Below are 23,533 nucleotides of genomic sequence, written 5' to 3'. Positions count from 1 at the left end.
GGCAGAGCGCTCGTCCTCGACCTTACTACAGTGCTTAACTGAGTGAGGGAGGTCTGAGTGAGCCCCGCGGGACTCATGTCTGCGAGTAAACGTGGGCGGGAAGCGGGCACATTTACTGCTTTGGCCGCGCTGCCTGTCTGAGCAGAGCGAGCGCGCACAGGTTTCGTTTTTACAGAGAGCCTGTGGTCTGTGAGACATAGTGTGTGTGGGCACTGGGGAGTGGGCACTTTCACTATATTGGAAGCGCAATCGACCTGAGTCGATTTTATGTGCGCGAGCCCTAAGTGTAGGGCTGTGCTTGTGTGTAGGGATGGGCACTGAGGAGTGGGCATCGACACTACATTTATAGCACCAACGGCCGTGGCCGGGACACCAGAAAATACACTCTTTTCGGGATATATCTGGGTAGCCGTGAAAACGGCTTTTGTGTGCAGGCGAGCGGGCAACTGTGCAGGCTTGCGTCTTGCAGAAAACGCTGGAACAGTCGCAAGTCTTGGGACTGAAACAGCGGTGCGCTTGGGTGAGAGACCGGCCGCAGCGGGGCTCACACACCTGCGCTTCCCTAGGAGTGCTAGGACTTCTTCGGGGCTTCCGGCTTCACCACAACCCTCGGCCGAGGCCCGCGCTGAGCAGGGCGTCGGCTGGTAGAGCGAGAGCGGGACCTAGAGCTGTGCTGCTGTCGCTGCTGTCGCTGCTGAGCAGGTGTGGCGGAAGGCGGGGGCTGATGCTGAGAGCTTCGCGGATTCTGTTTATCGCGATTCGCTGCAGAACCGGAGCGCTTCGGCAGGAAGTGCTTAAAGGCTTGGGACGCTTTCTGGGCCTCGGTAAATCTCTCCACGAACTCGGAGAGAGAAGAACCGAAAAGGCCAGCGGAAGACAGCGGGGCGTCGAGAAACGCGTTGCGCTCGGAATCAGCCATTTCCGTGAGCGTAAGCCATAGGTGCCTCTCAGCAACAGTGGCGGAAGCCATACATCTTCCCATGGCCTGTGCAGCAGACTTGGTAGCGCGGAGTGTTAGATCCGAAGCGCTCCTCAGATCCGCGATGCAGATAGCCTCCGGTCCCATCTCGTCCAGCTTACGGAGGAGATCACCTTGGAAAATCTGCAGTGTAGCCATGGTGTGTAGCGCTGACGCAGCCTGCCCAGCGGCGGAGAAGATTCGCGCGAGCAGCGTCGACGTCATGCGGCAGGCTTTAGAAGGCAACACCGGTTTAGTCCGCCGTCCAGCAGAGGGCGGGCAAAGGTGGGTCGCTATCGCCTGTTCCACCGGCGGAAGTGAAAGGTAGCCTCGGTCTTTCGCATTATCCAGGGAGGAAAATGCTGGCGACACAGACGAGCGCGTTCGCGCAGAGTAGGGCGCATTCCAAGCCTTCGCCACTTCTTCGTGAAGCTCAGGAAGAAAGGGGGCGGGCTTAGATTCCGGAGAAGTGCGCTCACCAGGGAGGAAGCTACCATCCAGCCGGGTACGAGAAGGGAGTTCCGGTGCAGACCACTCGAGGCCGAGGCTCGCCGCGGCCAGCGCGAGTACTCGCATGAGCTCCTTCTCTATGTTGGCTCTCGTAGTGGGCTTGCGGGCAGGAGGCGCGAGGTCCTCAGAGCTCGCCCAGTCCTCGCTGCCTGAAGCTAGCAGAGAGCAGGAATCCTTCTCTCTCGACGCGGCCTCAGAAATGACTTCCTCTGATGAAGCGGCGGCAGACTGCGGGCGCTGAGCATCAGGAAGTGAAACAGGAGAAGCCGGTGAAGCAGGCGGGCAAACCGGCGAGCTTGGTCGAGCTGGAGCGGGTTCCGGGGCCCGCTGCGAGCGGCGCTTCTTACGGCGCGGCAGCGCGGCGGGGAGTGCAGACTCTGAGAAGGATGCCAGGCGAGTCCGCAGAGTCACCATCGGCAAAAGGTCGCAGTGAGGGCAGCCGCCGTCAGCGAGCGCGAGTGCTGCATGGTTCTCACCCAAACAGGAAACGCAGATGACGTGTTGGTCTCCCTGGGCGAGTGGGGCTCGGCACGAGCCACATGAAGGCATCTTTAAAAAGACGCAGCTCTTTTAGGGGGTGAGTGTCGCGGCGGCGAACACACACACACACACACAAACAGAGTGGTAAAGGATATATAGCGCCGGAAAGCGCAGCAGGTACGGCTGTAGAAGGCGGCGTTGCCAGCAGCTTCGAGTGGCTCGTCCCGCTGAAATGCTTGCCTCAAACGACGCTTGCTTCCTCGTGATCCAGCGATGCGTGAGCTTCGCTGAAGAGATGAAAATCAAGTGAATCAGCCTTCTCGAGCTCCTTATATAGAGGCTAGCCACACCCATCTCGGCGGGAAATGGCTAGGAGGGCGCGAAGCGTCCTCATTGGCCTGACGTCACCTCAGGCCTCGCTCGATAGGCTTATGCAGTTGCTGCAGAGCAGCCAATGAGCGAGCGAGCCGTCTCGCCATAGCTAAGCACTGCCGCAACGCGCTTTACATGTATGAAAATTAAGGATAATTTTTTGCTTCAGTATTTCGTGAAAAGAGACTTTTCCCGTAGCGTTTTTACAAAACGCAGTACGAGAGGACTCTCGTAAGAGAACTCGCACAACAGTGGTTACAGGAATTAATACTAGGCAAGGCAAGGCAAGGCAAGTTTATTTATATAGCACATTTCATACACAATGGCAATTCAAAGTGCTTTACATAGAAGAAATTAAAATAATGAAAAGAAATAAGAATAATTAAAACAGTTTAGAAAAATAAAATAAAATACAGTACTTTTAAAAAATAAAAAAGAATATTTATTATAGATCTTTCTTTCAAAGGATTCCCTTAAGACTTAAATCTTTCAATCTTCTTTTAACCTTCAATCTTCTTACGACTTCCATCTATCAACTTTCCTTTAACTTTCTTTTCTCCCTCATTTACTCACACGTTCTTTTCACTTTCTTTAGCACTTTAGCACTGCGTTCACATTCTTTCTCAGACGAAAACTTTAATATCGTCATTTAAATACTGTTCTACTTTCAAACCCACATTAATCACTTTCACATTATCACCTTCTGAGTGGGCATTTACAGTTTCGGGCTAAATGCCCTGCTGGCATAGGAGAAATTAAAATAATTAAAAGAAATAAGAATAATTAAAACAGTTTAGAAAAATAGAGTAAAATACAGTACAGTACAAACAGTCGGACGAACAGCGGCACAGTGCTCATTCAGTAAATGCACAGCTAAACAGAAGTGTTTTGAGTCTGGATTTGAATGTGACTACTGTAGGAGCACATCTGATCTCTTCTGGAAGCTGGTTCCAGCTGTGGCTGGCATAATAGCTAAAAGCAGACTCACCATGTTTAGAATGAACCCTTGGTATTTCTAGCTGATATGATCCTAATGATCTGAGTGATCTGTTGGGTTTATATTCAGTGAGCATATCTGCAATGTATTGAGGTCCTAGGCCATTGAATGATTTATATACCAGTAATAATACTTTAAAATCAATCCTAAATCTAACTGGGAGCCAGTGTAAAGACCTGAGGACTGGTGTGAAATGTTCATATTTTCTGGTTCTGCTCTACTAGACAAAGACACATGACAAACATGAGGGCTTAAATACACAGACTAAAGACAAGACAAGTGTTACACAGGAGTTTCCTGCGTCACCTCCTCCGCACTCACAGAGGGCTCCGTCTCCAGAGAATTGACTGTTACCATGCACACTACATTTCCCATAATGCAGCTCTCCTGGACTGATCACACACACCTGCTCCTCACCGATTACACTCACTCCTGCACTTTATTCCCACACGCATATAATCACGCTCTCACAATCATTCAGTGCGAAGTCTTGTTTTGCCCTGGCTAACATACTGAGCAATTATCTACATATTCTGTTTATACTGGTTTAGATCTTGGACTGTTTACGGATATCTTCGACCACTCTCTGGCAACCTCGACCTTGGACTGTTTCCTGGCTATCTGATCATTCTCTGGCTCCCACGACCCTGGACTGTTACCTGTGCTTTGAAACCTCTCTGCCTGCCCTGACCTTCTGCGCCTGCTTACCTGAGTATTCTTTGCCTTGCCTATACCATTCCTGTCTGCCGATCTATACCCTGCCTGTCTGACTCTGTCTTAATAAAAAGCTGCAAATGGATTTCTGTGACTCCGACGATTCATTACAGAAGACTTCGCCACACCAAGGTCCAGCAGCCGTCTCACAGCTCACCACCGAGATCTCTGCACAGGCTGCCCAGCTAGATCAACACCAGCTTCAGTTGAATCGCCTCACGTCACTCACGAAGAACTCGTGAAAGCCCTACAAGGTCTTCAAGCGTCAGCGATCAGTGCCCCCGTCGATCAGCCCCCAGGGGTTTCACCGCCCACGGCGAGCGCCTCAGTCAATCCTCGTCTCGCCCTTCCAGAAAAGTATGATGGCACTTCGGCGAAATTCAAGGGCTTTCTGCTCCAATGCAACCTCTACTTTGACCAACAGCCAGCACTCCATCCCACAGATTCTGGAAAAACAGCTTTCGTGTGTTCGCTCCTCACCGGAAAGGCGCTGGAATGGGTAACTGCCATCTGGAGACCTGATAGATCTCCCTTCTCCAAATTTGCGTCATTTACCCAGCAGTTCCGCAGCGTCTTTGAGCACTCCGCAGAGTAGGGTGATGCCGGTGAACGCCTTCTCAGTCATACTCAGGGGAGAAGAACCACTGCCGATTATGCCCTCACGTTTTGCACCCTTGCTGCACAGACCAATTGGGTTGAGGACACCTTGAAAACCCTGTTCAGAAAATGTCTCACCAATGAACTTCAGTCTGAGTTAGCTTGCCGTGATGAGGGAAGAACATTGAACGAATACATCAACCTGGCCATTCAGATCGACAACCTGATTCGTTCTCGACGCACATCCCGAGCTTCCTATCATGCTCGTCCCGACGACACTGATGCACCAGAGCCCATGCAGCTGGGTTTCACTCACCTCACTCCTGAGGAACGTGAACGTCGTCTGCAGCAGCACCTCTGCCTCTACTGCGGACAGTCTGGTCATCGTAGACTCTCCTGTCCGGTTCGTCCGTCTCCCCAGGCTCAACCGGTGAGTGCCCTATCCGATTCCAACAATCGGTGGTCCGGTTTCACCCTACCTGTTCGTCTCTCCCTCCGTGGAAGAATGATTGACACTTCAGCATTGCTAGACTCAGGAGCCGCGGGAAATTTTATGTCTCATGAATTCACTGTACAGCATAAACTCTGAACTAACCCCTGTGACTTCTCCATGACAGTGGAGGCGCTAGATGGTCGGCCCTTGGGAGAGGGAAGGATTCATCCCCTCACCGAAGAGGTAATTCTGCAATTTGGAACACTTCACTCCGAATCAATTAGGTTTTATGTTATTCACGCCCCCAAACACTTCTTAATCCTGGGTCTGCCATGGCTGCGCACTCACAACCCACAAATCTCCTGCCGCGAGAACCAAATCGTCCAGTGGGATCCTTCGTGTCATAGAACATGCCTGACTAAAATCAATCGCACTTCCCGCCACACTCTCCAGATTTCCACATCTGAGTTCAGTGATTCGAGTCTGCCTGCTGAATACTCTGACCTCGCTGACGCCTTCAGCAAAGACAAGGCTGCACAACTCCCGGAACACCGTTCTAGTGATTGTGCAATAGAACTTTTATTATTACCCAGCACCACACCGCCCAAGGGCAGAATTTTCGTAGGGGTTAGGGATACCCTAACCCCTACGAGTATCTCGTTATGCCATTCGGCTTGTCCAATAGTCCTTCTGTCTTCCAGGCGTTCATGAATGACGTCTTTCGGGACATGCTGGAGAGGAGGGTAATCGTCTACATCGACGATATACTGATTTACTCTTCAACCATGGAGGAACACGTCAAGCATGTCAGATCTGTTCTCAAACGACTCATCCAATACCAGCTCTATGCCAAAGTCGAGAAATGCGAATTCCATCGCACAAGCACGTCTTTCCTGGGATACGTCATCAGTCCAGAGGGTGTGGCGATGGACGAGAAAAAGGTTCAGGCAGTCCTAAATTGGCCGGTTCCCCAAACCGATTCCTGGGGTTTGCGAACTTCTATCGTCAGTTCATCAGAAACTACTGGCAGCACTGGTTAGAAGGAACGCAGGAACGCAGGAACCCTTCATCATCCTCACCGACCACAAAAACCTCGAGTTTTTCCGTTCAGCCAAATGCTTGAATCCCCGTCAGGCCCGGTGGGCCCTATCCTATACCAGATTCCAGTTCACTATCACATATCGTCCTGGTTCCAAGAACATTAAGGCTGATGCCCTCTCTCGCCAGACCGATGAAACACTCCAACCCACGATCACCAAGAATATTCTTCCTGAGAACCTACTCGTCGCTCCTTTGCAATGGAACGTCATCACTGAGATCGAACAGTTCAATCGCCAGGAACCACCAACCTTGAATGGTCTACCTGATCACATGTATGTCCCTGCTCCCCTACGCAGCCGCCTCATTGACCATGTACACGCGGTGCCCAGTTCCGGTCATCCAGGTATCGCCGCCACCGTTCACCTTTCTCGCAACCGGTTCTGGTGGCCCACTCTACTCGCAGACATAACCAACCATATTCAAAATTGTGCCAGTTGCAACACTTCAAAGACACCTCGTCAATTACCTGCCGGACTGCTAACTCCGTTTCCCATTCTGTAGCACCAATGGTCCCACATCGCTATAGATTTCATCACAGATCTCCCAAAATCCCAGGGTAATACCACCATATTGACCATAGTCGATCGCTTCTCCAAGGCATGTAGAATGGTGGCCTTACCCAAACTGCCCACAGCACTCGCCACGGCCGAAATCCTGTGCAACCAGGTGTTCCGATTCTACGGCCTGCCTGACGACATCGTGTCAGACCGAGGGCCACAGCTCACCTCCAGAGTTTGGGGTGCTTTCTTCAAACACCTCAATGTGAACATCAGCCTGACCTTCGGATATCACCCCTAATCCAACGGGCAGACAGAACGTTTGAACCAAGACATCATTCGGTTCCTGCGCACATATTGTCAGCAGCAGCAAACAGAGTGGAGCCGTTACCTGTTCTGGGCCGAGTACGCCCAGAACTCTCTGGTCAAACCCCCTACTGGTCTAACTCCGTTCCGGTGCATACTGGGTTTCCAACCTCCACTATTCCCTTGGTCCGGGGAACCCACAGAACTTCCCTCTGTCACCAAATGGCTCCAAAGGAGCGAAGAAGTCTGGGATCATGTGCACACCCACCTGTTACATACAGTCCAGCGCCAATTGGACAGGTTTGATTCATTTGGTTCTGTCATCTTAACTGTCGTCTTAACTGTCGTCTTGTTCTGTCGTCTTAACTGTCGTCATGTTCTGTCGTCTTAACTGTCGTGTTGTTCTGTCGTCTTAACTGTTGTTTCTTTCTGTCATCTTAACTGTTGTCTCTTTCTGTCATTTGGTTCTGTCGTCAGTGACATGTGAACTGAATTTGGCAACAATACAGTGAATTACAGTGAAGTCATTGAATATTTTCCATAAATAAAAATGATACAAAAATATTTCATTCCCAAAATAAGCAGCAGGACAGCAGTGGTGTGTGAACTGAATTTGGTGACACTATAGTGTGTGACAGTGATTCACTGTTTTTGTAGTAACGCTTTTCGGGTTTTGCACTTTGCAGACGGTCCCTTCGGATCTGTCTCTAAGCCTGTGCATAGAGATCAATGTATTTTATCCACTGCGAAGGAGAGCTCATTTCGAGGTAAATTAGGTTGTAGCTGTTTGTCTACGTTACTACGATTAAAAAGAGGTGTTAAGCTCATGAGTTATTAATCCGGGAAGTTCGAATCTGTGAATTTATGGCCAACTTTACTCAACTAACAAAGTTTGACAGTTAAGTAAAGACGACAGAACAAGACGACAGAACAAGACGACAGTTAAGACGACAGAACCAAATTACAGAAAGAGACGACAGTTAAGACGACAGAAAGAGACGACAGTTAAGACGACAGAACCAAATGACAGAAAGAGACGACAGTTAAGATGACAGAAAGAGACAACTGTTAAAACGACAGAACCAGATGACAGAACAAGACGACAGTTCAGTTAAGACGACAGAACCAAATGACAGAAAGAGATGACAAAACCAAATGACAGAAAGAGACGACAGTTAGATAGATGACGGAACCAGACGACAGAGCAAGATTACATAAACAGAGAACATACATATCAACATATACTAATTTATCTGAACAACTAGGCTAGGCAATGACAATGACTGTCAAGGACAAATGTATAGTAGGCCTACAAAGCACAAAGCAGTCGGCTAATTTTTGGCACAAATGGACCCCATACTTTCTAGACTGAGAAAAGCCAGAAAATGTATTTTTGGCTTATGTGGATGAAAGACAACAACTCCCAGAATGCACTTGCTTCGCTGCACTACAAGGCCACTCCCAAGCCACGCCTACCGGTAAGAGTGCGCAGTTAAACAACAAGGCTTGGCTACTAGTGAGTCTCCGTGACGAGTCTGCCCGGGATTTCGAGATCGCCCAAAATGTCAGGGATTCAGCTTTTGCGTTCTACAGTCGCCATTCATCATGTTTACTGTGGCGAGCAGGACGAGACTGAGGGGTGCGGGAGAACAGCGCGAGGCCGGTGGCGTGATTACTGATGAGTGTGTGAGACGCATCGGTCTCGTATCTCTCGCGGAGGAGCGGGAATTTTCTTAGCAATGTTAAAACGCACATCAACCGATCACTTGTTTAGCGTTCATGTAAACACTACATTCAGATTCACCAATCGGAATGAATTCAGTTAGATTGAAACAAAAGGTGTACATGTAAACAATGAATGGCGACTGCAGAAAGCAAAAGCCGAATCCCGGACATTTTGGACGATCTCGACGGCCGGACATTTCTCTTTCTACTTTCTCCAACTACTCAGCTTTCTCCACAGAACAAGAGCCTGCTAGCTAAGCTTCCAAAAAAAGATGGCTGACACTATGTGTACATTCTGTGAGTGAGATCCCACCCTCTATGGGCGGGTTGAACACATGCGGGACAGCCCCTCCTACTGGCTATAGTCTTTTGCCTCTGGCCAAAAAATCCTCTGATGACTGAGGATATGAGGGTGGAAAGCACGGTAATTTGAAAATACTACAGGTTTTCTACTAATACAAAGCTTAATGCTAAATCCTGAAGTATCCCTTTAAGATGACAGAAAGAGACGAAAATTAAGATGACAGAAAGAGACGACAGTTAAGATGACAGTTAAGATGACAGAACCAAATGACAGAAAGAGATGACAGTTAAGATGACAGAAAGAGACGACAGTTAAGATGACAGAACCAAATGACAGAAAGAGATGAAAGTTAAGATGACAGAAAGAGACGACAGTTAAGATGACAGTTAAGATGACAGAACCAGATGACAGAAAGAGATGACAGTTAAGATGACAGAAAGAGATGACAGAACCAGATGACAGAAAGAGACGATAGAACAAGACGACAGAGCAAGATTACATAAACAGAGAACATACACATCAACATATACTAATTTATCTGAACAACTAGGCAATGACTGTTGTCAAGGACAAATGTACAGTACAAAGCACAAAGCAGTCGGCTCATTTTTGGCACAAATGGAACCCCATACTAAAGAATACTTTTTTTTTATATTTACCATTTTAATTTTGTTTTTAGTTATTGTGTTGTGTGTTTTTATCATTTTTATTAGTTATAGTATGTCTTTTATAAATTTTTATTTCAGTTTATTTTAGTACATCAAGTTAAACTAGAGAAAAATTGGAAACATTGCCCAAACTAGCTGAACGTTTAAGTTTTAATATTTTATTTGATTTCAGTTAATGTTTAATTTATTTATTTCAAGTAATGAAAATGTGTTTTTTTGGGGGTTTTGTTAACTATAACTGTTATGCAGGTAAGAGAGGACCCAATAGCGAATTAACAAAAATAGAGTCTTTAATGAGATCACAGGATGGCAACACAGGGTGGCAATAAAGTAGAACACAAATCCTCTTCTTGAGAGATAATGGCAAAACAGGCAACCCGCAGAGAGGGCGATATAAAACAAAACACAAAAACTTTGTAAAAGAAAAATCAGAAAAGATCAAAAAGAGTCTCTTTTGGCAGCAGACAGAGATGACCGTGATAGCGGAGACAGGCTGCGGGTCTCTCAGTGTAGATAAGGCTCAGATCACAGCTGTGGTTACCAGATCTCTTTCAGCTAGTGATGTGACATTTGAACCGAGGCGTCGGAGCGTGTGTCGAGAAAAAATGGGCGTGCCAGATGAAGCCGCGATTCGAGGCTTGTGTTGTTAACGTGAAAATCACGTGACTGATGACAAACGAGGCCTCGGTTTGTGTGGATACGTCATCGGTTCGGTCTGAGTGTCGCTTCTGGATAAAAGGCGGTTCGAAACTCGCGCCACCTTGTGGGTGTTGTCAGCAGTATTAAAAAGCAGATGTAGTAGTGTTAAAGAGTCAGAGAGTTAAATAACTATCATTGTCATTGTCCTTATTGTGTCATATATGTGTAAGGGCTGTATATTATTACACTATCAGGTTAGAATAGTTATAGTATATTGTTATTATTAATTATAGTAGGCTTAGCTATATTATAGTCTTGTTATATTAATTAGATAAGATTATTTGGATTGCTCTGGATTTTTTTATTTGGATTGTCCTTTTGGATTTGTTTGCTTTTTGTGACTCTTCCTTTTTCCTGGTAATGGAGACAGCAAGAAAGAGGGAATCCTCCCCTGCCTGGGCTCAACAGAAGCATCAGTATCCTCATTTACCAGCTGGCACTGGAATTTTTTAAATAAGTGTGTTACCCCAACACACTTGAAATAATTCTGTTTCTCAATAAAAATCGATTGTAATCCTTCCTTCCAGACTATTCTGTTGCAGTTTACTTTATATACTGATTGGCTTCATCACTGTCTCCTCTCCACCAGTAAGCTGGTGTGTGGTGGGCGTTCTGGCGCAATATGGCTGCCGTCGCATCATCCAAGTGGATGCTGCACATTGGTGGTGGTTGAGGAGATTCCCCTTCTATGTAAAGCGCTTTGAGGTCTCAGAAAAAGCGCTATATAAATGTAACGAATTATTATTATTACACTCCCTCCAACATAAGCACTGCACTCAACACAGTGTCACTGTTGTTGTTCATACTGTCACTATCCAAACAATTAATGAATATTTAATTAACTGTGTGTGTGACTCTGCACAAGTAAATTCAGACAGAGAAAGATACATATTTTATATTATACACAGTAATGGACAAATGTCTGCTCATGTCTTTTTATTATTGCAAATGAAAGGTTACATACATCAACAGCGAGTACAAAATAAATAAATAAATACATATTTTTATTTATACAAATATTTTTCTAATATATATATATTTTTCTAAAAAAATATATATTTTGTATAAAATTGGGGGGGCGGGGGGGCACTGGTTCAGAATGAATTAATTTGTCTGCTATTTCTTTGCACAGTAGCTAGGTGTCACTAGTGAGTAATGCTGAATGAAGCTTCGAGTAATGAACCTTTGGGTGAAGCAATGGGCTGCGAGGTATCAGTGGTTCAGGAAGCCTCATTTTGCCATCACTACTTTCAGCATCAGATGAACTGGACAAAATACAAAGATCAAGATGATCTATGGTATAGATCGCGCTCACCAGGCAGATGCCAACGGGACAGGACAGGACTCGGACAAGACAAACAAGACTGTTGATCGCTTCTTGCATGAGATAATCTAGTGAGAATCCGACAAGGAAAGAAGCAGAAACAGACAGAGAAATAGGGACCTAATCAGAGGGGAGAGGGAACAGGTGGGAAGAGAGTAAACGAGGTAGTTAGAGAAGATGAGGAACAGCTGGAGGAAGGGAGAAGGGAAAGAAACAGTAACTCCAAAATCCCAGCAGAGGGAGACAGAGTAGAGAGAAAGATCAAGAACAAGACAACATGACAAGACATGACAATACATGACAATAACAACCCTGGTAATATGTTTTGAATACAGAATTCTAACTGAAATTGAAAATGAAGGGGGTGGCATCAAATTACAGTTTCTTCTGTAGAATAGTTTCTTCAACTATTTGGGCAGGTTTGAACCTGTGAATCTTTAAAAAAAAAAAAAAAAAGATTCTTAGTCACATTTCAGAGGTGAGGGGGACAGAAATGTCAAGTGTAATACCAGTTTTTTCTGAACCTTTTCTAACTGACAGGTTGAATTTTTTTCTCATCTCTTGCTTTTAATTGGCTAGGAAATCAAATACACTGTTGAACCATACAGATGGTGGACAACCAGAATGCCTATTACCGCCGCGCCAGCTGCCGCGGCGAAATCACCGCGGCAAAAATAAACCAGCCGCATTTCAAAGTCGTTCCCGAAATGACCGCCAGGTGGCGCAAAGGGACATTGTGCAAAACAGCAGCAATTGCCGTATTTTAAAATGTAAGTGGGTTAAATATAAAACCCTAAGCCTAATAGGCATATTTTTCATATATATAAATAGGCCTATTAGGCTACAACAGAATAGAACCAAAGATAGAATCAATTTTAGAACTGAAAAAATAGAATCAAAAGTTAAAAATAGAGACGATATTAGGAGCAATGACGCTGAATATTTTTACTATTCTATTGAGGAATTAGATAAATGAAGAGCTCTCGTGAGCGATACAATTGCATAGTAATTTATAGTGATTTCAAAAGCAGTCCTTAAAAAATAAATAAATGGAGTAGTGTGGCATAATTTTTGAGAGATTACGTGGAACGCGTTTTAGTTAAGATCCTAGTTTCAATGCCCTTAATGTATATAGGCTAGGCTACTGCTTTAAAAAAATGTCACAACGCGTTTTGAGATTGTTTTGAATTAAACATTGAAGTTTAAAATGTAGTGTTTTGGCACACCAGGCCGAGTGGCGTTACGCATTGTTCAAAAATCAGGTTTTATTCTGGCATGTTGAATTGGCGTTAGAATTATTTTTTTAGATTTAGATTTTAGATTTCGTTAGATTTATTTTTCTCATAACAGCTAAAAAAACTTAATATATGCCTTAATATGACCTACTTAATATAGGCAATAGGCATATAATAGCCTATATAATAAATTAGCAAAACTTGGCCACTAAATATTTAATTTTCAATTATTTTAATTATCACATTTAAAGTTTTAATTTTATTAAATTGAACAAGCGCAACAATCAGCATTTAATCAAATATTCTAAAAGATGTATTATTAATAATAATGTTATTTCAACATAATATTTCGTTTTTTTCGACATAATATGTGTGCGTGCAACAAGCAAGATGTGTATTTGTAAATCCGGTGATGCGTGCATTGATTTTTATCAATAAACTAGTGTTTTCTGACAGTGTCGACTGCAAAGATGAAGTTGACGATCGCCATATTTGTAGTGAACGCACTTAGAGAGAAATGCACATAAAGACATAATCAGAGAGTAGCCTTTTTCTTTTCGTTTTGAATTATTTCGTTTGAAGACATTTCAAGCTTTGTGTATTTGATGTATTTCTCATGTCTGTGTGAGGCATACGCTGAGTTTTGTTAAGTTAGGAGGATGAGATGCGCTCCAGCTGACGTGCAACGCAAGTGACCGCGCGGGCGCCTCCATGATTAGTGTCTGTTATATTTGCTTCTCTTACTTATTAAATCCAGCAATTGGTTGATGAAAAATTTATTAAAATTAAGATACAATTTATAGAAAACGAAATTCACTTTAAAGAAAGGTTTTCTACTAAACAAAACTTAATGAAGTGGTCAAAATCATGTCTGACCCACTCCATATCCATCTCTCGATATAATGCATCCTATCTTACTCGTGCTGTTCACTTTTCATATTCAACATAGATGGAAAAAAATAACATTATAATATTTTAACAAATATGATACTAAATGAGATTATTTAATGGCTACAACAGTATAGTAGGCCTATAGACTCTATTTGTACAAATTGCTGCACATTAATTTAATTAGGCTAAATGAAACCTTGTAACGAATTCACACTGTAGGGTAGACTGTGTACAGTTGAGACACCTTAAATAACTTGCGTTCGCATCAAGCACAAGTTGTGATTTTTGCTGTGCACTTGCATATTAGTGTCAGCTGGGAAGGAAATATAGAGACCAGACCTCTTGGAACTTTAATTGAATACATAGCGTTGGTAAAGCATACTGAAATTACATCCCTACAAATTTATTAGGCCCTACTGAAAATAAATGTATCGAATTTAAGCAAAGTAGCCTAAATGTTAAGACTGTAAGCCCTTTGCTTTTTTACGTAGCCTATAAAGGACTCTTATAGCCGACTTTGTGTTAATTTAATTTGTAGAGGATTTTTTTAACTCAAACATTAACACTGAAATAAATTAAACTAAATTATTGTACATTTTTTGGCACACCACGACGAGTGGCGCTATGCATAAAGCCAGGTTTTATTCTGGCATGTTGAATTAGTGTTCGACAAACGCGATGCATAAAGCCAGGTTTTATTCTGGCATGTTGAATTAGTGTTCGACAAACGCGGCGGCGCGTTCATTTGAATGAAGAGCGCTTCTCGCTCGTGTGAGCGAACACATACTGGAACGTTAGGCCATGTCGCAACGAGTGAATCGTGGCCGAGTGGTTGAACTTACGTTACGATCATTTAGATGACACGGGTTCGAATCCCGAACTAACTTGGACTACTGATATTTTTATAATGCATTTTATAGTCTATTGTTGATGCAGAGAGATTTGTCTAGTTCTAAAACACACACATATATATATATATATATATATATATATATATATATATATATATATATATATATGACATGACGTTTAAACGACAAACAATAAAATCAGAACCAGTATTCTGTTGCGTTCATGGTTCCAGTGGCAGTAATGCATCCACGGCTTTTCAAAATGTCACAAAGCGTTTTGAGATTGTTTTGAATGAAATATTGAGGTTAATAATTAAGTGTTTTGGCACACCACGACGAGTGGCAAACTCTTTGTTTTGTTTTGCAAACTCAGCTAGCCTGTGGGGGGTTTGGAGAAGGCAATAGTTGCTTTATCGTGGGGGTGCAGGACAGAGGTGTTAATGTTCCGTCTTTCATATGGAGAGTGTCCGAGCCAGCCTGATGAGCAGGCAAAGGCAAAATTCTTTTAAGGATTAATCTCAAAATCTCCAAAAGTCCATAGCCTACGTACAGTAGGCCCTATATCTTATTAAATTATATATTGTAGTTTTATTGATTATATTTAAAGGTTTTCTACACACAATTTCAATTTAGCAGATACAGAGCTCTTTAATTCGCGACCCACCTCGTTTTATTGTAAGGTGAATTCAGCAAGGCATGTTGTATCTTTGAAGGAACAAAAGCTTATTTGTTACAGTTTTTTCTTCCGTGATTTGTGTGGATGACACACAGCGACATATACAGTATTATCAGCTGTATGTTGTTTTTTTACGCTGAAATGCTTAATTTCGAGAAAGCGCGCAGTGAGGGAGACCAAACTTACTAAAAAAATATCCAGCGCGAGAGAGGCAAAGAAAAACGCCGGTTCTTAATTTATGTTGCTTTGAACTTTTTTCGTTTTGTACCGTTTTAATTGAGCTGCAATTTCTTTGACAATAGAAATGTAAAATGTTGCAAGAATAAGAGTCTGTGTTTCTTATTTTGCATCACAAAGGGAATAAACTCTATCGATGCAACCCTGTTTAAATAAAAAAACTGTCCCGACACTTTATTCATACTTTGAAATGTGCGATGGGTTTTCAAACTTAATTAATTTTCTTTTTCTTTTACATTTTCATTGTTTATTTTTTAATTGAAAGCAATACTGTATTGAAAGTATTTTTCTGATTTGTTCGATCTGTTTTGAAAAATGTCTTCCGTTGCTATGGCCGGGTATAACTGTCAGTCATCTCAATCTCGTGAATGATTCACACACACAAAAAAAATAATTTAGCAGATTAAAGACGAGCTTAATGCAGCGGCTCAACTGGAATGTAGCAAATTTATGTTGTAATGTACAATTGATAATTAAACAAGATGATTGACTTTAATAAACAGATGCATATTTAAGCATCAAGAACGGAAAAACATAAACACTGTCGGCTACACTGAGATTCGATCTCAGATCGTTTGAAGCTCCGGGAGGCTATTGTTAATGCATTGACCACAGAGCTATCGTCTGAGCTATCAGATAGAATACAGATAGAATAGCTATCGTCTGAGCTATCAGACGATAGACTGAGCTATCATCTGAGCTATCGTTCCCTAAAAGTCTGTTTTATTCTCTGCTTTGTTTGTTTATATTTTTACATATTCAATCAGTCTCATTTTTGTTCAAATAATGAAAAAAGTTTTGCGCCATGTTTTTTTTTTATTTTTTATTTTTTTAAATAAACAGATAGGAAACTTACCTTTTAAAATGCCGCAGTTGCTGCTGTTTTGCCCTGTCACTTGCGCCACCCGGTATAGCCATTTCGCGAACGACTTTGAAATTCGACTGGTTTATTTTTGCTGCGGCAGTAATAGGCATTGTGGTTGATTATTTATTAAAGAATTCAATTGATAATCATAACAACATGTAAGCCTATTTAATTCTGAATATAACAAAGAATGCTTTGTTAACATCGACTAACATCGGTTAGTAACTGCAAGTCCTGAAAATGTTTTAATTTTACGGTAAATTATTTTAATTTATTTCACTGTTATGTTTCAGTTAATAAATCTACAAACACATTAAAATAACACGAAGTAAATGACAAGTAACCTATTGACATAGCCTTTCTAAATTATAGAAAAACTGGGCACACAATGTTAACGTGTGTCTACTTTGTTTAAATTGAATGAATTTGATTCGTTTAACCACAATATTTATCTTGAATTTATCTGTGACCTCAGCTCAGATTACTGCCGCGGCAGATTACGTCATAAAGAGAATAAACTGACACTTTTCAAAGTCAAGTCAAGTCAAGTCAAGTTTATTTGTATAGCGCTTTTCACAATACAGATTGTATCAAAGCAGCTTCACAGTATTAAATTAAAACAATACAACAAAGTTTGTTTCAAGAGGAATTTATTGATTGATAAAATTAAATTAAATATCCCCAAAATATCCCCAACTGAGCAAGCCAAAGGCAACAGTGGCAAGGAACCGAAAAACTTCATCAAGTGACCTAATGGTGTCCTAAAACTCCATCAGGTGACCTAATGGAGAAAAAAAAAACCTTGGGAGAACCCAGGCTCAGTCGGGGGCCAGTTCTCCTCTGGCATTTATGAGCTAGAGGCCGGTCTGTGATTACAGCGCCACTCAGCGGTAAAAGGCAGCAAATACACATCCCATTTTTGCCGCCGCGGGAACGGCGGCGGTAAAAGTCTCATTCTGGTTGTCCACCATCTGTATAATCATTAATTTGTATGCTCTAATATTGGGTCCTGGAGGACCCCGACTGCACATTTTAGATGTCTCCATTATCAAACTCTGATTCAGCTCATCAGTTAATTATCAAAAGGTGTGTTGGACTTGAAGAGGGGCAGTGCCGCTTCAAGTCCAACACAACTAAACACTCCAAGACCTCAGATGGGATGGATTTTTGCAAAATCAATAAAAAGAGTTTGTTTGGCTGAGTGAACTGTTGTGAACACATGTGAGAATTTTGTATGCAATGCTTTGAGAAAATTATGCATATGATTTGTAATTTGTATGAAAATATTGAAAACTTACAATCTGTTCAGGACAATTACAAAGTGTTCAGATCACCGTGTTAGTTCTTTTGAGTGCAGTGATATGAGTTTGGATACGTGTGCCAAACTGACTGAGAAAGATTGTAAAACACACCTAAAACACATAGTTTAGATGCAGGGGTAATGTCTCCACAACACATAAAAACCAGGCAAAAATGTATTTTTGCTTAGGTATTTAATTTTTAATTTGGTCTGTTTCTGATTTCAATGGGTTTGTGATTTGAAAACTATCTGCCCCTTTACACCCTCCATAGTTCAAACACATATTAGCTTTTCTCTGTGCATTTAGACATTATATGTAAACCCCACCCTCAACCCCAACCCCCACATACAAGGAAATTACATGGAAAACTTTTTTGGTTTAAGAAACACTATAGTTGTTAAAAACACTCCCATTTAAAGAGAATTCTAACCGTAACTGAAGAAGGAAGTGGCATCACATTATTATGCAATATTTTTTGAGGCTATGTGAATGCTTACAGATGTTTTTACAAAATAAACTCTTGTCTTACTGTTATTCTCAATCGATTTCATATTTCTCCAAACTCAGGTCACCGCTGTCAAAACAATTAAGATAACACAAAACCTTCCATGTATTTTTAACCTTTGTCTAATTGACAGGTTTTATTTTTTTCTTATCTCTTGCTTTTAATTACTTGCATAATCAGTCATTTGGGTTATACTTTATTTTAAGGTGTCATTGTTACAGTGTAATTATATATTTAAGTACTGAGTAATATTAATTAACTACATGTACTTACTATAGGGTTAGGATTTGGTTGAGGGTTAGTTGCATGTAATTATGCATAATTTACTGTTATTACTATGGTAAGTACATGTAACATATGTAACAAGGACACTGTAAAATAAAGTGTTACCCTAATTTGTAATGACGCACCTAAAGACTCCAAGACCCCAGACTCCTCAGACCCCCCCCCCGTGTGAAATGTTGTGAACACTTTTGAGAATTTTGTACACAATGCTTTGAGAAAATTATGTATATGATTTGTAATTTGTATGAAATGAATGAAAATTACAAATGACAAGTGTTCAGATCACCGTGTTGATTGTTTTGAGAGCAATGATCCGATTTGGAGATTTGGAGAAGTGTATCAAATCGATTGAAGAAAACTGTAAAACACACTTTTCACACTATTTAGATGCAGAGGAAATGTCTCCACAACACAGCAAAACCAGCCAAAAAGGGCTTTTTGTCACAGTGTCTGGTTCCCACTAGATGTCCTCCTTCCCCCACGGTGTCTGTCACATTAAGAACTGCATTTCCCACAATCCTTGTCTGCTCTCATCACTGTTCATTGCACCCAGCTGTTCCCCATCATGATCGTTAGTTTCTGTGTTTAAATACCCTGCCTGTTTAGTGTCTGTCACGGAGTCCTTGTATTGTGTCACCCGCATCTCAGAGTCGGTCTTGGTTTGTTTATTTTGTTTCTTGTTTTGGACTGATTTACTTGGATTATGACCCTTTACCTGTTTGTGGATATGATTACGGATTACCCTAAATAAAGCTGCTATTGGAATTCACCTTTTTGTGTGCGCGTCGTGACAGAAGGACTCCGTCAGAATGAAGAAATCCAGCAGCACAGGTATTCGTACCTCTCATCGTTTCACTTGGAACGAGAAGGAGAGAGTAGGGAATTTATTTTCCTTACGCCAGCAGGGCCGGACGGTGGAAGAATTGAGGGTGATTTTTTGTACTCTTTCCAGTGGGATGGGATATAATGACATGGCAATTAAAGACATTTTTAATAATTGCCTGGATGATCCCTTGCCGGCCTGGGAAATGAGGGGACTGGAGATCTTGGATTTTGACAGGTTTGTCAAATACCTTCATTTCCGCAGCATGAGGGATATATCCGTTGGATTTAGATTTTCAGAAGGAGTGCTCAATTCGACGCCACTGGTTCCGTCCAGCACAGAGCCTGTTCTAGTGGTCCCGAGTCCGGTGGTCCCAGTTCCGGTGGTCCCAGTTCCGGTGGCCCCGAAACGGAGGAGGAGAAGGAAGACTTCCTCCATGCCTGTTCCGGTGGTTCCTGTTCCGGTGGTCCAGAGTCCAGTGGTCCCTGTCCTGGTGGTCCCGAGTCCGGTGGTCCCGAGTCCGGTGGTCCCGAGTCCGGTGGTCCCGAGTCCGGTGGTCCCGAGTCCGGTGGTCCCGAGTCCGGTGGTCCTGAAACGGAGGAGGAGAAGGAAGACTCCCTCCGTGACTGTCCCGGTGGTCCCAGTGCCGGTGGTCCCGAGTCCGGTGGTTCCGAGTCCGGTGGTCCCGAGTCTGGTGGCTCATAACACGGAGACCATCCCTGAGGTGACTACCGTCCCTGACGCACCGCCCAGGCGTCTTGCTCTGCCCGCGCCGCCCAGGCGTCTTGCTCTGCCCGCGCCGCCCAGGCGTCTTGCTCTGCCCGCGCCGCCCAGGCGTCTTGCTCTGCCCGCTCCGCCCAGGCGTCTTGCTCTGCCCGCGCCGCCCAGGCGTCCTGCTCTGCCGGCCCCGCCCGAGCTGCTCGCACTGCCTGCGCCACCCCAGCGATCCATCACTTCTGCTGATCCAGAGACTGTTCACGTCACATCTGCCGAGCCTGTGTCTTCGGACAAGATGGCCGCCGCCAAGAGTGTTCATGTCACGTCTACCGAGCCTGTGTCTTCCGACAAGATGGCTGCCGCCAAGCCTGTTCACGTCACGCCTGCCGAGCCTGTGTCTTCGGACAAGATGGCCGCCGCCGAACCTGTGTCTTCAGACAAGATGGCCGCCGCTGAGCCGGTGGTGTCTGTTCCTGAGCCGGTGGTGTCTGTTCCTGAGCCGGTGGTGTCTGTTTCAGAACCGGTGGTGTCTGTTCCAGTTCCTGAGCCGGTGGTGTCTGTTCCAGTTCCTGAGCCGGTGGTGTCTGTTCCAGTTCCTGAGCCGGTGGTGTCTGTTCCAGTTCCGGAGCCGGTGGTGTCTGTTTCAGAACCGGTGGTGTCTGTTCCAGTTCCTGAGCCGGTGGTGTCTGTTCCAGTTCCTGAGCCGGTGGTGTCTGCTCCAGTTCCTGAGCCGGTGGTGTCTGTTCCAGTTCCTGAGCCGGTGGTGTCTGTTCCAGTTCCTGAGCCGGTAGTGTCTGTTCCAGTTCCTGAGCCGGTGGTGCCTGTGGGCCCGTCTCCGCCCTGGCCGCCCGAAGGGTCGTCTCCGCCGTGGCCGCCCGATGGGTCGTCTTCGCCGTGGTCGCTCGAGGGGAAGTCTCCGCCCTGGCCGCCCGATGGACTACCTTCTCCACCCTGGCAACCTGAGGGGTCGTCTCCGCCCTGGCCGCCCGATGAACTGTCGTCTCCGCCCTGGCCGCCCGATGAACTGTCGTCTCCGCCCTGGCCGCCCGATGAACTGTTGTCTCCGCCCTGGCCGCCCGATGAACTGTTGTCTCCGCCCTGGCCGCCCGATGAACTGTCACTCCCTGTCCCTGTTTCCCTCCATGGACCTGGCCCCCCATCCCTCCCCCTGATCCTCCACCAGTCCACCTCCCGCCTGGACTTTTGTGTTTTCGGTCACGTCTTGGAGCGTCTGGTAGCCGCTCCGTAGAGGGGGGGTTATGTCACAGTGTCTGGTTTGTGTTCCCTGGTTACCACTAGATGTCCTCCTTCCCCCACGGTGTCTGTCACATTAAGAACTGCATTTCCCACAATCCTTGTCTGCTCTCATCACTGTTCATTGCACCCAGCTGTTCCCCATCATGATCGTTAGTTTCTGTGTTTAAATACCCTGCCTGTTTAGTGTCTGTCACGGAGTCCTTGTATTGTGTCACCCGCATCTCAGAGTCGGTCTTGGTTTGTTTATTTTGTTTCTTGTTTTGGACTGATTTACTTGGATTATGACCCTTTACCTGTTTGTGGATATGATTACGGATTACCCTAAATAAAGCTGCTATTGGAATTCACCTTTTTGTGTGCGCGTCGTGACACTTTTTGCTTAGGTATTTAAGTTTTAATTTAATTTGATATGTTTCTGATTTCATTGGGTTTGTGGTTTGAAAACGATCTGCTCCATATAGTTCAAACACATATTAGCTTTACACTTCTATGCATTTAGACATGGCATACACAGTACAGTAACCCTACGGTCCACACCCACCCCAAGGAAATTACATGGAAAACTTGTTCTGTTCTCTGGAGTTCAGGTTTATCACCTCCATCTCCCACGATGTTATCTAGACCTTCAGAGTCCTATAAAAGGCAAGGCAAGGCAAGGCAAGGCAAGTTTATTTATATAGCACATTTCATACACAATGGCAATTCAAAGTGCTTTACATAGAAGAAATTAAAATAAGAAAAAGAAATAAGAATAATTAAAACAGTTTAGAAAAATTAAGTTAAATACAGTACTTTTAAAAATAAAAAAATAATATTATTATAGATCTTTCCTTCAAAGGATTCCCTTAAGACTTAAATCTTTCCTTCTTTTAACCTTCAATCTTCTTACGACTTCCATCTATCAACTTTCCTTTAACTTTCTTTTCTCCCTCATTTACTCACACGTTCTTTTCACTTTCTTTAGCACTGCGTTCACATTCTTTCTCAGACGAAAACTTTAATATCGTCATTTAAACACTGTTCTACTTTCAAAACCACATTAATACACGTCACTTTCACATTATCACTTTCTTTTACCTTCTGAGTGGGCATTTACAGTTTCGGGCTAAATGCCCTGCTGACATAGGAGAAATTAAAATAATTAAAAGAAATAAGGATAATTAAAACAGTTTAGAAAAGTAAAAATAAAATACAGTACAGTACAAACAGTCGGACGAACAGCGGCACAGTGCTCATTCAGTAAATGCACAGCTAAACAGAAGTGTTTTGAGTCTGGATTTGAATGTGACCACTGTAGGAGCACATCTGATCTCTTCTGGAAGCTGGTTCCAGCTGTGGCTGGCATAATAGCTAAAAGCAGACTCACCATGTTTAGAGTGAACCCTTGGTATTTCTAGCTGATATAATCCTAATGATCTGAGTGATCTGTTTGGTTTATATTCAGTGAGCATATCTGCAATGTATTGAGGTCCTAGGCCATTGAATGATTTATATACCAGTAATAGTACTTTAAAATCAATCCTAAATTTAACTGGGAGCCAGTGTAAAGACCTGAGGACTGGTGTGATATGTTCATATTTTCTGGTTCTGCTCAGAATCCTAGCGGCAGCGTTCTGTATGAGCTGCAACTGTCTTATGGTCTTTTTGGGAAGGCCAGTGAGGAGTCCATTACAATAATCCACCCTGCTGGTGATGAAAGCATGCACAAGTTTCTCTAAGTCTTGCCTGGAAACAAAGCATCTAATTCTTGCAATATTTTTCAGATGATAGTATGCTGATTTAGTTATTGCTTTGACATGACTACTGAAACTAAGGTCTGACTCTAGTGTCACACCAAGATTCCTGACTTGATGTTTAGTTGTTTGACCCCTAGAGTGAAGGTATGCGTTCACCTTGAGAACTTCATCTTTGTTTCCAAACGCAATAACTTCAGTTTTGTCTTTGTTTAATTGAAGAAAGTTTTGACACATCCAACTGTTGACTTCGTCAATGCATCGGCACAAGGAGTCAATGGGGCTGTAATCGTTAGGCGATAGGGCTAAGTACAGCTGTGTGTCGTCTGCATAGCTGTGGTAAGCAATTTGGTTATTTCTCATTATTTGGCTCATTGGGAGCATATACAGGTTGAACAGGAGTGGCGCAAGAATTGAGCCTTGAGGGACTCCGCATGTCATGGATGTCCACTCAGACTTATGGTCTCCTATA

At 43.7% G+C, this 23,533-nt stretch overlaps 2 protein-coding genes across 2 annotated transcripts in view; both read left to right on the top strand.

Annotated features, from left to right (window-relative positions):
• The window catches only part of LOC309498669 (cytosolic phospholipase A2 gamma-like), a gene marked incomplete at its 5' end in the record, with an annotated part of 161,069 nt that overhangs the window by 77,160 nt on the left and 60,376 nt on the right, over positions 1 to 23,533 (top strand). The window lies entirely within an intron of this gene.
• Positions 18,998 to 21,693, top strand: LOC309499780 (uncharacterized protein). The gene is made up of 2 exons (XM_082171245.1): positions 18,998 to 19,932; positions 19,999 to 21,693. Exons 1-2 carry the CDS (start codon positions 19,341 to 19,343, stop codon positions 21,318 to 21,320), a joined length of 1,914 nt encoding a protein of 637 aa, XP_082027371.1. The 5' UTR covers positions 18,998 to 19,340; the 3' UTR covers positions 21,321 to 21,693.

The sequence above is a fragment of the Leuciscus leuciscus genome, assembly GCF_965113295.1.
Source record: "Leuciscus leuciscus genome assembly, chromosome: 5".
Classification (NCBI taxonomy): domain Eukaryota; kingdom Metazoa; phylum Chordata; class Actinopteri; order Cypriniformes; family Leuciscidae; genus Leuciscus; species Leuciscus leuciscus.
Note: the sequence above shows the minus strand (reverse complement) of the source record. Positions and strands in the feature narration are given on the sequence as shown.